The sequence below is a fragment of the Geosmithia morbida genome, assembly GCF_012550715.1.
Source record: "Geosmithia morbida isolate 1262 chromosome Unknown scaffold_5, whole genome shotgun sequence".
In the NCBI taxonomy this organism is placed as follows: Eukaryota; Fungi; Ascomycota; class Sordariomycetes; order Hypocreales; family Bionectriaceae; genus Geosmithia; species Geosmithia morbida.
Genome location: NW_023336192.1, coordinates 212,410 through 227,708, shown reverse-complemented (window position 1 = coordinate 227,708; position 15,299 = coordinate 212,410). Strand labels below are relative to the sequence as shown.

The window sequence follows — 15,299 nt, the reverse complement described above, 5'->3', positions numbered from 1 at the left end:
ACGACGCCACCAAAATCCGCTGTTTCACATCGGTTTTCCCCTGAAGAGAGAGAGAGAGTGAGAGTGAGAGAGAGGCCCGTCCCACATCAATCACGTCCGATCGTACGAGTAGAAAGCTGTCCCTGGGCTTCGCCATTTTGAACCAACTTTCCAACATCTACATGCGTCTCCTACCCGTACAGGTTCTGCCAGCCTCACCCACACGCATTGCGCAGTAATAGCGGCAGTACGCAATACTCAAGCGTACGCGTGTCTCTGCTGAACCTTGGGCGTCACGACTTATCTTCCCACCTCCGAAGCAACGAGCAAGCAGAGTGCTTACGTAGCCTCGTTCTTGGCGCCGTGTATGGAAGAAGATAGAAAACTAATCTGTAACTCATCAATAATGCAGGTTCATCATCACGTGAAAAAGATTAAACGGAGCTCTCCACACAGAGACGCAGAGAAAGATGGACAGACAGTAGTGGTATCATATATATTAGACAGACGACCGAGTTGAAATAGAATTCATCATACCCTTTCCTCTCACTGATATTCCCCTATATATATATATATGTATGTATATACATGTATATACATGTATGTGTTGTAAGAAGCGAAAGAGTATAAATAGAGTATAGGAGAAAAAAAAAGAGTATAGAAGAAAGAAGAGTATAGAAAAAAAGACGGCAGAGAAGAAACAAGAGATATATATAAAGTGTACAGAGACCAACGATATGAAAGAGAGAGAGAGAGAAAGACTCAATACCAAGGTGAGGGTCATGATACACTGGGTATAACGCAAAAAAGGGTTTGGGACGAAAGAAGAAAGTATAACGAGAGGGGTTCAAGAAGTGTGAAGACGATAGAGGGGAAACTAAAAAGAAGAGAAAAAAAGAGCAAGCAGAATGGCAGCTCCCGAAACGCCAGTTTTCATCGGATAGATAGGTCAAGAGAAAGAACAGGATAACTCGAATCAAGCCGGTTGATCACGAGGAAGGAGCGCTGTACCGCGAGGGGGGGGGAGGGGACGGGGGGAGAAAGAGAGTCGGAGAGGGTTCTCCGACACACGAGACAGGGATACCAGGAGACGACGCGAAGAAAGATCACGCCGTCTCCTGAGGAACAGGAGTCTTGTTCCCGTCATCCTTGGGCGTCGGCGTCTTGCGCAGCGGCTCGACGGCTTGCGCCGGTTCAGCCATGTTGTTGTGATTGCTGTTGCTGTCCGATTTGCTGTGGTTGCTGTTGCTGCCGTTGATCGAGACCGCAATCGGGAAACGGATGCTTGTCCGCGACCCCCTGGCCATGTACCCGCCGCTGACGCGATCCTGGATCATCTCATCCAGCATCACGCTCACCGAGTCCGCGCTCTTCCTGTGCTTGCCGGTCCCGGCTTCGCTCCTAGTCGGCGACGTCACTATTCGACGGGACCCCTGGATCGGCGTCTCCCGCGCTGACCGGAGCACCATCGGCCTCGGCGACTGGGGCGATATGGGGGAGCGCATCTCCGTCCGGCTCTCGGCCGTCTCGCGGGACCGTGCGGCGCTCCGGAGCGCCGTCAGCATCCTGTCCTTGTCGTCCAGCCGCGCGCGGAGGTCCGCGATCTCGGCATCCTTCTCTCTGAGAGCCGCCGAGACGCTGTGGTCCTCGCCCACCATGATGCCCTTGCTGGAGCCGCCGACGCCCGACGTCCGCGAGGAGCTAGCTCGCCTGGCCTGCAGCAGTCGCTTCTCCAGCGTCGCAATGTATCGGTTCCTGTCTGCCAGGTCCGCCTGGAGCGCCCGATTCTGCGCCGCCATCGATGCTGTGCCGTCTCCAAACTCGCCAACGCTGTCGTCCTCGTGGTCCAGCAGGTTGTCCGCCTCCGGACCGTGCAGGCTGGCCCGTGCCCCGACGCCGCCGCTCGACCGCCGCCCGATCGTAGACGATGCCGACGTCATCGACGCCGTCCTCTCCAGCAGCGGCTTGCTCGTCGTCGACAAGGCCATCGATGATCGGACCGAACCCGGCAGCGACACCTGCGAGAACCTCGGGTTCTGGCCCAGCGAGCTCAGGGACCCGTTCGAGTTGACACCTATGGATTTGGAGCTCAGGATGAGCCGGTTGAGGTGGTCGATTCGCTCCTTGAGGGCTGTCCTGGCCAGCTGCATTTCGAGAAGCTGTTCTTCGTGTCGCTCCGACGCCTCGTGCTCGAGGTGCTTTTCGTCCTCCTTCTCGTCGTCATCGTCCTCTTCCTTTTGGTCCTTCTTCTTCTTGGCTTGCGCCTCAAGTTGCTTCCGGAGGTCCGAAATCTCTAGGCGGTAGCGCTCCAGCAGAACACGCGCGCCGCCCTCGCCGCCGGCGCCGAGAGACTCCTCGGCCTTCTTGGCATGGCTGACGATGCTGTTCTTGGCTCTCGACGCAAACTTGAGCGTGCTGAGCGTCTCTGTCGTGTGGCTGTTGACCGTGGCTGTCGTTCCCTGGGAGCCAACCTGGATGGTGCAGAGGATGCTGACGAGCGAGTTACCGGCCAGAGCACTCTGGAGGAGTCGAGTAAGTTTGCTGTCACGGTAGGGCAGGTGCTTCGTGTCCTTCTCGGCGCCTTTCGCCTCCTTGTCCTTGCTCTCGGACAGCCTGGCGATGACGGTCCCCAGAGTCAGCAGACTCTTGTTGATGTGAGCACCCTCCTGTCTGCGCTCCTTGGATTCGGCAGCCTTCTCGGATCCGGCAAGATCAATCAAGCTCAGCGTCGACACGCGGACGCCGCCCGGGAGGATGGCTGAGCGCTTGCTGCCACCGCTGCCGCCGCCCTCGGCGCCACCGGGAGCCGGGGGTGTACGGTCTCGGCTCTCGACGACGATCTGAACGACGGCATGACTTCGGGAGCTTCGCGCGTTGAACTGCGTACTGGCGGTTCGTCGGGCTTGGTCACCGCGCGCGATCACACGCAGAAGCTGCGTCGGACTCTGTACGATCTCCTCCTTGAGTGGCGTGGCGTATACGCCCCTCTTGCTGTCCTCGCGCAGCTTGATCTCCTCCTGCTGGGATCCTGCTCCCACGCCGTTGCCAGTAGGCATGCTCAGGAGATCGTGGATCTTCTCGTTGTAGATCTCCAGGTAGCTGACGCGAAGAAGAAACTCGCGGGAGGGCGTCTCCCTGATATATGAGAAGATGTCGGTAATGGCGAGCGGGATAACACCGGGCGATGACGCTGTGCCCTGCATGGAGAACGTCTTACCCGTACCGGTCATGCCGTAGGCGAAGACGGTACCATGGTAGCCCTCCATGACTCTGCGGACAAGGCGCTTCGCGATGTGGTCGTATACTCGCGAATTGTTGTCATGGGTGGTAAAGACGTTGTCTGCATGGTCAAGTCAGCAATTGGCAGCTCACAAAATCAGCCCGCTGTGGTACCTAGGAGTCTAGGTCGGTTCGAGCTCACCGTAGAAGTGGTTTCCTCCCTCCTTCCCCTTGTACGAGATGAGGGACCGGCGTCCATCCACCATCCATTCGCCCTCGGGGTTGCCGTTGGCACCGTTCGCCGTGGGGCGCACGCGCACGCTGACTACGACATTGCCCTTTCCGTCGGCCTTGGAGGCGCGCTTGTCACTGATGGACGTGTCGGGTTTTGGGGTAGAGCCGTCGGCGGGATCGTCAAAGGTTGTGGCGGATGTCGAGTAGGAGTCCTGGGCCGAGGAGCTGCGGCTCTGGGTCTCGGAGCCGGCGCTCACCAGGCCATCCGACATGCGGACGCTGGTGATGGACTTGCCCTCGCCACTTCCATTAAGGAAGCTCGGCGTGCCGCTATTGTAGTTGCTGTATATGGATTCCCTGGAGGACTTTGACTTGCGGGCAGTGCGGGGCCTCTCGGCAGTCATGGGGCTGCCGGGCAGGCTGCCGGAGCCTCTGGTGTCCCCCCTCGGGGGTTGAGGGAATGAGTTGATGCTGACTGTCTTCCTGACAGTCTTGTGTGGCGCCGCGGCAGAGCCCGAGGCGGCGCTGCTCTTGGGGGGTGCGGCAAGGCCCGAGAGAGGCGAGGGACTTGGAGGAGGGAGATTCGAAGCGGAAGGCGCCCTCAGGCCGGACAGGCCTCGAGGCGTGCCGGGGGCGGATCTGATAGAGCTTGAGGAGGAGATGTTTCCGGTGCTCTTGCGCGTCTTGCTCATGGGCAAGGCTGGGACGTTCATGTTGGGCGGGCCGTTGGATAGCCTCGGAGGCTTAGGAAGAGTGGTTGCCATGGCGGGTCGTGTCGTCGGCGGACAGTGAGGCGTTTCGGTGCCCGGCCAGGTAAGCGGCAACGCCAGATGCAGGCTTTCAGAAGTCGGTCGGGTCCATGAACTGGCAAGGCCGCATGTGGTGTGTGACGTGTCGTCGTCGTCGTCGTCGTCGTCGTCGGTCTTTTTTTTCTCAGCGTGCTGGAGTGGTGGGACTCGGGGTACCAGAGGGTCAAGAAGACGCAGGAGGTAATGCGTAATAGATATATTCCTCGTGTGGGGAATCCAAGGGCGTTGAATTTGAATGCCGGCGTCCCGAAGGGATTAAAGCTGAGACGGCGTATAGTTAGGGCCTGATCGCTGCTAGTCAGTCCGGTGCGCAGAAACAGTACAACGGACACTAGAAGGGACTGGAATGAATGTCTCTCATCCACTTGCCCGAAGGGGTCAAAACGTACTAGGTGCCTATGAAGATTGAGGAGGATAGTTCGAGGGCGGCAAAAGGGTTGAGTATATCGAAGCGTTTGGTTGAGAAGGTCGGTTCGGTATCGCCGTGCGAGTTTTGGAAGAGAAGAGAAGCCGTGGGACGTTTGGCAGAGCGGGGAGCAACGGGCTCAGCCGACGAGTAACAGATTGATTGAGCGTTACTTTCTTTTTCCTGCTGCAGTGGCGAATCGCGACGGAGCAGCGAATTGGGTCGGAAGCTGACAGAATCCAAAGGCCCGGGCGTGAAAGGAAAGGAAGAGGAGAGAGCGAGAGCAATAACCGGCGCGTGAGAAGAAAAGGAAAGAAAGAAGAGAAAACGTCTTGAGCGTGATGCGCGTGGCGTTATGGCAGTTGCTGTTTCCGGCTGCCAGTTGGCGTAAAAGCGAGAGTAGTGGCGTAAAAAGCAGGTTTTCCGACCGGGCCAAAACCAGCGAGGCACACAAGAAGCCAAGAGAAGAGGAAGGATTTCCTGAAGCCTCGACTACGAGCGCAAAGACGGTACAAGCTGGGAAATATTCAAATATTCCTCCGTACGTCAGGGCTCAGTTGCGGGAAACAAAAAGAGGGAAGAGGAGCAAAGATGGGGAAATAGGAGAAACGTCGACAAGGTGCACACTGCACAGTTACGGAGAAAGGGCCCTGTAGGTGCCTGGTGTGGATTCCCCGAGGACGGTGCAGAAGTGACACCAGACTCCAGAGAAGGAGGGCAGAGGATAGATCGCTGGCGTAATTACCGTAATTACGATATGCAAGTTGTCTAGCGATTGGCCGGGATGGAGGCACACTGCAGATTATACATGTAAAAGTATGCGCACCATATGAGTATCCCTACCCAGCAAAGCACTTGCCTGCACAGCCTTCAGCGCTCGGCCTAGTGACTCAGTGGTTCGCATTCAGCCTTCATCGAGAGCCCGTCGTGTTATTCCGGTGCTTCGTCGCACTCCAGGTCTGTACATGTACTCCGTACTCTAGTGTGCATGCACTTGATAATTAGGACCACCATGCGACCTGCGAGTATTACTCCCACTACCGCTAATAATAATACCTGTAACTACTAATTCTAGCCGTTATAGTGCAGCTGGTGACCGAACGGGGCCACCCGCCCACGCTCCTAAAGCTCTTAGCAGCACATGGAGAGATTATGATATGGAGCATTGCTCTGCCCCTTTCAACTGCAGCGGCATTGCCTTCTCTCTTTCCACTATTATCTGTATGGGCACGGATAGTATATTATAGTAGTACTGCTACTGCTGCTGCTACTGCCACCACCACCACCACCACCACCACCACTGCTGCTACGGAGTATAGGTAATATGTGATGTATGTGTATGCACATGCACGCATGCAGTCATTACAGGTAATTACCTGTACCGAGTTTCACGACATGAATATTACCATCCCAATACAGAGAATAACACGCTCGTACTATTGCTGAGTCTCATTACCCAAATCATCAATAGCGCGCGCATTTATTACATGTCGTACCTGGTCTTCTTTCACACCATCTCAGGACATGCCTTGCACCTACCATTTCCAAATTCGGCGCCCCTGTCGCTCCTTCCTCTGTAGACCCAGAGACGTATCCAAACAAGAGTCTCCAGCTCTTCTCCTCTTCTCAATCTGTATCCGTAAAAGAATCCACAACAAAACCTCATGGCCCGTGTTCAATTTCTTCCTACACTGATGCAGGTACGTTGCATTTATCTTTTTCACTCGCCCGTTTACTCCCCCTGCTAGTGCAAGTCCTTACAGCGTAATACGTCTTTGGCCTCGTGCTCCATACCCACGCAACGGACCCCTGGATATGACAGAGCTAGAACTACTCGAGTTGTCAGGCTCGATTAGCATCGAGTCCTTTCCACCCCCTCCCCCCCCCGCCTGTGATAAAATGTGATGCATAAGAAACAGCCGACAGATTTGCTTGTCCCACCTGCGGAACAAAAAAAAAAAAAAAAAAAAAAATCAAGTACACTCTCAGTCCACATGCAGGCATGGAGGTTCAGAGAGAAGAGGAAAAAAAGGGAGCGAAAAGCCAATGTTTCTGAGCTTCCCTCGGTTGAGAGATGGAAGAAGAAGAAAAGTGTATCGAGCCCTTACCGAACTGCTGATACCTGCTGGACAGCCAGGACAGGGGAGAGCAAGGGGTTGCAGTCCTGTCAAATTTGGTAGACAGGGACCCGTTCTCGTCAACCAGCCCACCCCGGTCACCTTGGTCTTCTCACCCTCCTCTACGAGAGACAGAGCGCGAATCGAGAGGGCCACCATCCCGCCGTAGCGTCCCGAGGCTGCTGATGCTACCCTCCTAATGGATGGATCCCTCACGCCCGAGAACCCGACCATATCACATTCATTCACACGCATGGGGGCCCTCGAATCCCTCAATGGTTGCTTTCCGCCCCCTCCACCTGGGGCCTTCATCGCCCCCCTCTCTCAGCTCTCTCAACGGGCCTAACCCCGGTTCCGTCACTGAGTACGACGTATGAGCAGTCCGGAGTATTCCAACGGGTACAACCTCGTGGTCTCATGGCTTCTTCGTGCCCTCGTGGAGAGAAGGCACCTGCAAAAGCATGATATGGCAACCGTACGACTTTCTAACAAGACAAGACCCCTGTCCAATGTCCCCCTCCCCTGGGCTGGAGCCGCGTCGTTTGGTCTTGTAGGACCCAACCTACTCGTGCATACAGGTACGGAGTGAACCATTACCGATTGGGTTCCCCCAGCCCCCTAATCTTACTAGGACTTCAACTTTTCTTCTCTCTCGGCGTCACTTGAACAAGAGAAGAGAGGACACAGTTCCGATGGGATGCCATTGTGTACGGGTATGGCACAAGTACAAGTAATATAATACTGGCCACAAGGTCTAGCACATTGGTCGTATTCGTGATGAACTCGTATCCCGCCATCCCGGCCGAGCACGAACACGCACAAGATATCCTAAGATGTTACACAGCGTCCTATGTTCTCTGATATCACTGCGTACATGTACGCAGTAATACTTCATATTATTACTAACAATCAACACCCCCTCAGCCCACTATGCGCGCAACTATGGATCGGCATCTCCACGATTAGTACGGAGTATTAGAACGAGTAGTGATGCATCTCTCATGCTGCCGCGTCGCCACCAATTCGGATGACAGTACTAATGTACCTACCTGTAATCTGTACAAGTACGATAGGTTTTATTTCTCATGTTCCCGATGTCCCAGGTGCCAATGACATGCATCTACCGGGTGCATGCGTACCCCATGATACGAGGGCGCATTGATTGTCCCTCGGATATTCGTACAAGCCTACAAGGTGACGTCAAGTAGAAGATGGGGGGAGAGGGAAGGGCCCAAAACTGTCCGGGAAGAAAGAGGGAGAAAAATCGCATGCCTTGTTGTTGCTATACGGGTAGCTCCTAATGATTGCATATAGCATTACCCCTGATTGAGAGCAAACGGGGGGAAAAAAGAACAAGACCAAAGAAAGGAAATAGTATCCCGTACAGGTGCTTCGCAATCGTTAGTCTCCAATGATACGCAACTTATATTAGCAAAAGTCTTACAAAACCAGCTGCACCTCCCGCGCGCGCACACACACACACACACACACACCACCCGACAAGACAAATAAAGGCCTTGGATTAACTCATCCGTCTTAACAATAGTACCCCTGGCCATGTCTCGGATAGCTCTCGACCCAAGGGCCAAGACCGAGGAAAAGTTCCCAAGACCAAGGGCGCGGAGAAAGGGGGCAGTGATTGTGAAACAGGATCCGAGCTCCTCAAGATACTCGTAAACGACCGTCGACCATGCCCTATCATATCGGAGTCTTTATTTCATCGAGACGAAACTTGGCAGTAGGGAGGGGTGATGGCCTGTACGGATGCTCTACTCGTATGACAACCATGTCTATCATTATGATGCGCAGAGACATGTACACACACACACACACACACATGTAATATTATCATTGTTACAATGCAGATTTTTGGCCTCTCCCTCCCCCGCCTCCCCCTTAACTCAGAGCTCTCACTCCCCTGCCCACACTCTTGGTCTCAAACAGCTCGACGACACCTAGCCCTACAGCCTCACCGAGGACCCATTCCCACCTCACGCCGGAAAAGTCCCTCCACCTGGCGCCGTACAGGCTGGCGCCGCCGTCGAAGCGCTCCCGCAGCCAACTCTCGGGACACTCGCCGAAGCGCGTGCGGCCCAGCGCCTCGCGCACCCAGTCCACCCCTGCCTGCGAGAGCTTGAGATGTCGTCCGTGACCAGGTATGGCTACCCTCAGACTCGCCCCCTCCCCCGTCTGGCTGCTGCCGTGGCCCGACCCCCCTCCCGCGAGGTGGATGGCGTCGCGGCCGCCCACGGCCGACAGGCTCCCCGATGGGTGGCGCGAGATGCGCTGGATGGACGTGAGCGTCGTGCGGTCCTCGGGTCTCATCCTCAGAAAGGACGACGACGAGCTGCTGCCGGGTAGCGAGCTGGTGAGGAACCCGGCCCGGATGAGCTCGTCGGCCTGCGTGTCCGAGAGGATGTCCGCGGCCGCCGTCTGCACCGTCTGCGCCGTCGGCTCGTCGCGCAGGAACGCCGCGAATGCGTCGCCCGCCGCCCGCGAGAGGAATCCGCTCTCCACGCTCCTGCCCACCATGGCCAGCAGGTCCGCCGACTCGATGAGCCCCTCGCCCATGGCGCCCCGCGTGGCCACGCGCACCCGCCGGACCACGCCCCGGCTCAGCAGCTCCGCCGTCTCGCGCTCCACCTGCGTCGGCGAGTCGAGTATCGCGTGCAGGTGGCCCGCCGTGACGACCGGGGGCATGCTGGCCTGGTACGTGCGTAGCTCGCCCGCCCGGCGCGAGTCCAGCCCGCGGTCCGGCACGGCCGTGAACATGCGCCGTCGCACGTACCGCATCGCCTGCACCACGTCGCGCAGCGTGAGCGCCTCCTCGTAGCCTAGCAGTCGGGCTGCGCCCTCGTCGTCTAGCTTGTCCTCGAACTGGACGGAGGAGAGGGAGGAGTCATCGTATGGACCGTTGCCACCCCCCCGCCTGCGTGCCTTGCGCGGTGATGGCGATGATGTCGTTTGCCGTGATTGCGCTTGTGATGACGGTTTGCGCACGCGGCTCGTCGTCCCCAGTATAGTCTGTAGACTCTTAGGCATCCTGGAACTTTCAAATCTGTAGATCGTACATGTATACTGTTTTCCTACTCAGCCTTGGTGGTTGAGTAGAGTGGCAAAGATGAAAAAAAGAAGATGTAGAGAAAAATATCCGTTTGCGCCGACCATATATTTTGGTCCTTCACTTCTATTCGCTGTAAAGCGGGTGTCTTTTTCTTCCAATATATATATAAGAACAGGGAATGCTGAACGTTCAACGATGAAGCAATGAGAGGAGAAAGAGACCAAGTCGCCTTCATGCATGTCCATGGCGCCCTTCAATCGTCACATACATTGGCAATGGCGGATTACTAACGCTGACTCCGACGTCAACTTACTCGTACAGCGATGGATATCGCACCACACCACATCTCAAAAAATAATACGTACCTCGCAATGGTATCCATGCAGTGTCACAAGTCCTCGTCGCAAACTGCTGATGTTGCAACCGCCAGATATTGTATGTGCATGGAGATGTGCTATATGCCACGATCCGAGATATTCCACTTTCTATTTCAAAGTACATGTACTACTACCCTGCCATGGTCATGACATACGAGGTGATGGCACCCATGCGCTCGCTCGTCAGCTTGAGCGACACCCTGAGCAGCTCTCCCGCAATCTCAGGCTCTTCTCTCTGCATCCTGCTCCACATGTTGCGGTCCATGCGCCAGACGACGCACTCCCTCTCGGCCGAGGCCGTGGCGGTCCTCTCCGTGTCGGAGAAGAAGGGCAGCTCCCCGCACGTCGTGCCGGCCATGATGCTCTCGCACAGCCAACCCTGCGGCAGGTCGTACTCGACCCTCAGGATGCCCCTCTCCACGAGGTAGAAGCCGTTGGCCTCGTCGCCGCGCTGGAACAGGACGGTGCCGGGCGCCAGGTTCACGTTGCTGAAATAATTGGTGGCCGGAAACCAGAAGTCCTCGTTCTTGTCGCTGAGCCCCTGGAAGATCTGGAGCATCAGGCGCAGGGGTTCCTTGAAGCTCTGCCACTTGGTGGTCCGCTGGACCTCATCCGTCTGCAGGGCGTCGCTTGCCGCCTCGACGAGGTGCGTGCGACGGGGCGAGTTGAACGGCGGATCAAACGACGAGAAACTCGAGCGCTTGGCCGCAGGCACGTCCAGACCCCCCACCGTCGAGCCCGAGGTGCGCTTTGTCGCGTACATCTCCTGCTGTCGCATGTAGAGGATCTTGAGCAGCTCGTTCTCGCAGCTCTCCAGTGCCGAGTTCAGGTCCGGCAGCATCGTCACGTCCACGCCGCTGCTCCCTAGGCCTACGGCTCGCAGGTTGCGGCCCATCTGACTGTCGGTGTCGACACCGCTGAGCACGAAGACGATGCCCTTCTTGTCGAGGAGACGGCTGATGGTGTTGAACACCTCGCCGGCCGAGTAGTCGAGGCCGCTGACGTTCCACAGATCGAGTATGAGGAACTTGATCGGGTTCGCGGTAAAGGCGTCGTGCTCGAGGACGGAGCGGATCTTTTCTTCGACGCTCACGATGGTGCCGAAGAAGAGATAGCCTGTCAGCTTCAGCATGTAGATCTGGCTGCCAACCTGCTGCAGGTAGCGGTGCTGCGAAGGGTTACGGCGGACAGTGGAGCTGACCGTCTCGCCCGTAAAGGTGCCTCTGATGGCCGAGACCCTTGACGTCTGCACAATGAGGGACACAAACGCCAGCAAGATTCCTACGCCGATGCCGATGACGAAGTCGTAGATTCCCATGACCAGAACAATGATGATAACCGTCACGTACTCGGCGACCTTGAGCTTCTTCCGCGGGAGCCACACAGCTTCCAAGAGCAGCTCGAAGCCGAGGTCAAAGATGAGGGTCCCCACCATCATAACGGGTATGAATCCAATCAGGGATGGGCCAATCGTCATGACACCTAACGTGAGGAGTGCGAGCAGAAACCCGGCAAGTCTCTTGTCCCCACCAGACCGCATGAAGAAGGCGGTGTTGGCGTAGACGAGGTAGTTCTGGATACTTCCCAGACATCCAGACATGAAATTGGAAAAACCATGCAGGCGAAGCTCGCTATCGAGGTCGGCGTTGTCTTCACCGGACTGGAGGGCAAGGGCGGGCACGTTGATGGGCACGTGGAGGATTCCGAAGAAGGTGAGTGCAAACATGGCGGGGATGCACTCGGCAACGGCATCCCAACGGACCAAGTGAAACTCTGCGTATAGATTATCAGCAACCACCTACTGCCAGGATAGGGGCGTCGAATTCGTAACGGGAATGTACTTACTGAAGAGTGTGTAAAAGTACCACCAAGGCTCGCCAGCCGGGGGGCCGTCAAAGATCCAGCCACTGTCCCGCAGACTGTCGGGGTCCAGGACGTCCAGGGACAGCACGAAGAAGTAGAAGACCGCCGGGATGGCCAGAATGTACATGGGCAGGAAGTACTTGGAGGTGAACTTGGACTGTCCGTAAAAGAGCACCACGGCCAGGACCAGGGGCAGGATCCACCGGGGTAGAGCCTCAGGTCGGGTGAGCTTGTGCAGCGTGTCCAAGTCATACTGAATACTCCCCTCCAGACGGGCAGAGACCTCGAAGCCCGTCGCCACCAGGAACCAGCCGACACCTCCGATGCAGCCAATGAGGATGTGACGCGGGATGAAGCCGACCATGAAGCCAAACTTGAACTTGCCCATGAGGTAGAAGACAAGGCCGGTAAGCATTGCGCTTAGCGAATAGGAAACAACCGTCGTCGCAATGACAGCATCGCCATTCTCTTTGCCCACGAGGTCTGTAATCTTCTGGGCCATGTTATGGAAGAAGGGGACGACTTCAATCTAAGGCCGACGCCATCGTCAGCACCCCACACCACTACAGCCCTGCTCTCCCGTGAAGACACACTTCAGAGATGGTAACTTACGAGTTCGGAGCCGACAGCTCCCTTAAAGATACTCCCCGAGGAAAAAGTCAGCTGGGAGATGATTGTGCTGACGTAGAAGATGGATATTCCCGCCGAGCCCAGGTGGGCAAAGATGGGTTTGCTAAGAGGGAAGAGAATCATGCCTGCCAAAAAAATATTGTGAGCCTCGGATATCTTCACATGGAGTATAAAAGTCAAGGAGGAAAAGGAAATGCAGCTTACCGTAAGACAGCGCATCCAGGATATTGAGCAAGAGACCCACGCACACGGCGGGCATGCACGATGCCGGTGCCACGACGAGATTTTCCCAGATAGCCTTGGAATCCCACCGCTTCGGGTTGACAACCAAAGGCCATGCGCCGGTGGTGCCGCGCTCGACGCTATGCACGCTGTCAACCAGGCCGCTGAACCACTTTTTACAAGGCACGAGCTTCTGCGCCTCGGTATCGAGGCCGGGAACCTCGCCCGTGGGGGACTGTCTGATGAGCAGCGGGGTATTCTCCGACGGGTCTTCTCCTTCCGGGAGAGCAGAGTCCGGCAGCTTCCCGCGGCGCAACCACGAGGGAGGCGGCGATACCACGCCTGGGCCTTGGCCGTCGTCGTCGTCGTCATCACCGCTACGATCGAAGGGCTCCTGTGTCCGGCTTCGTCGAGGCAAAGGTGATCCAGATGTCTGTTCTTCTGACGGGGATTTTCTGAGTAGATTGGCCAGTACGGACGGGCCCTCGTCGTCGATTGCTGCTGCTGTATCCCGACCGTTTTCAGGCGATGAAGGCTCGGAGACCTCCTGGATGGTGTTCGCGCCTCGTATGGAGCCGTCGACCGCCGTGCCGTGGGCTGCATCCGGGAACGGGGATTCTGCTGACCATCTTTTACGGCCTTGGCCCGACGGGCTGCCGCCGTCGGGCAAGGGAGACTCGGAGGACCACCGCTTGCGGCCTAGGAAGGATGGGCTGTGCTGTGGTGGCCTGTCCGAGAGGAGGTAGCTGGCCAGTTCGGCGGTGTCGTCACGAACGCTTCGGGCATTCTGCGCGCTATCAATGGGGGCTATCGAGGGCAGGTTCAGTCAGCTCTGCGCTCCATGCATTCAGCCATGCCATATTGTCTTGCATAGCAGGTGTGTGTATCGTCGTACCGAGACTGTCCCTTGCAGACGTATGTATGAATGAACGGATCGGCTCCCTCTGGTTCAGGGAACTGGGTATGGCTCCTATCGACGAAGACAAGCGGTCGAGCTGGGCGATCGGTGCGGTCGAGTCGGAGGGAATAGCGTTGGCCAGATCAGCATTGTCGTAGCCGAGGTGGGGAGCTGTGGACATGCTCGAGGCACGTCTTCTCCACGTAGAGGCGTAGCCCGTCGCCGGGTCTGCCATGGTGATCGGCACTTCTGGCGGGCTTCGGGGAGGAGGGGGCAGGGAGCTGGGTCGTTCGTCGTCGCCGTCGTCGTATGAGGCTATGAGCGATACATCTGGGGAGAGGAGTAATAACGGGCGGTAGGGAAAGAATAAAAAGAAGAGTAGCGATGACGAAATTAGAGATGGTAAAGGTGAGGAGAGCCGGGAACCCTGTTAGTGAGATGACTTATTGGTGGAAGAGGAAAATCAACGAATACGATGTAATCGAGGTCATTGAGAGGACCCGACGAGCTAGCAGACGAACTAGGGAGGAAGAAACCAACTTCACTGGTGGGTCTCTCCTGCCTGGCGTGGTAATGTAGTGAATATTCTCTCTTTCCCTTTCTTTTCCCATGTGAAGCAAAGAAAAGGGCGAGAGGGGGAAAGAAGGTAAGAAGGTTGTGTGTGCGTGGTGAGAGGGAGATGTTAAAGGCTAAAAAAATAGAAGAAAAGATAAAAAGGCTACTCGTAGACAGCTCGTATATGGAGCACGATGGACCTGTATCAGGTTAATTCGAGGGGGGGGAAGGGAGAGAAGGACAAGTAATGGGGAGAATTATGATTATTTTCATTATCTTGAGAGAGAGAGAGAGAGAGAAAGAGGAAAATGACATCGGTATGTTACAAGAGCTGCTGATCCATCACAAAAAAAAAAAACTTTTTTTTTCTTCGCGGCGCATCCCCCGGTGATCCCCGGTACCATATGCCGGCCATTCAGACACCACAATACACGGCATCCAACTGTACAAGGCGACAGCATAGTAGTACGGAGCACATGTATGCAAGTTGATTTTGTACTTCAACTAGTGGCGTTCGACTCTGCAGTAGTCTGTCGAGCAGGCATCATGATCCTTGATAGATCGATTCGAGGCCAATCCAGTGGCAACGGCCCGATCATGGGTCATGGTACAATATTATTTACTAAGCTCGTAATACTATGTGCGGGCAATATAACACCGTCAAATGCTCCGGGAGAAAAGTTGAGTTGCTGGCATGCGAAGACCCCTTGGATGTGTTCACCAAAGACATATATATATATATATATATATAGGTACGTACATGTACGATCCAGGTCCCTCGAGTGACATGGTAAAAAAGGTCAATGTCTTGTATCGTCAGATAAGGTACTGAGCAGTAGTAATCTTGACGCGGTCCATGTCTGGCCACCAAAACACCCTCTGGTATGGAGCTTATCTATTGTATCATCAATCAATCGTCAAGAATA

At 55.8% G+C, this 15,299-nt stretch overlaps 3 protein-coding genes across 3 annotated transcripts; all 3 read right to left on the bottom strand.

Annotated features, from left to right (window-relative positions):
* Positions 1–1,085: 1,085 nt before the first annotated feature.
* GMORB2_6087 (centromeric protein E) lies at positions 1,086–4,196 on the bottom strand (the record flags this gene model as incomplete). Its single annotated transcript, XM_035468057.1, has 2 exons — positions 1,086–3,319; positions 3,401–4,196. The coding sequence occupies 2 exons, from the start codon at positions 4,194–4,196 to the stop codon at positions 1,086–1,088; spliced, it is 3,030 nt and encodes a 1,009-aa protein (XP_035322038.1).
* A 4,464-nt stretch (positions 4,197–8,660) lies between these two features.
* On the bottom strand, positions 8,661–9,806 carry GMORB2_6086 (Serine-threonine protein kinase 19; the record flags this gene model as incomplete). The annotated part of the gene is made up of 1 exon (XM_035468056.1): positions 8,661–9,806. One exon carries the CDS (start codon positions 9,804–9,806, stop codon positions 8,661–8,663), a length of 1,146 nt encoding a protein of 381 aa, XP_035322037.1.
* A 529-nt stretch (positions 9,807–10,335) lies between these two features.
* Positions 10,336–14,053, bottom strand: GMORB2_6085 (sulfate permease, SulP family; the record flags this gene model as incomplete). The annotated part of the gene is made up of 5 exons (XM_035468055.1): positions 10,336–11,978; positions 12,051–12,558; positions 12,681–12,823; positions 12,903–13,727; positions 13,852–14,053. 5 exons carry the CDS (start codon positions 14,051–14,053, stop codon positions 10,336–10,338), a joined length of 3,321 nt encoding a protein of 1,106 aa, XP_035322036.1.
* Between the last annotated feature and the right edge of the window lie 1,246 nt (positions 14,054–15,299).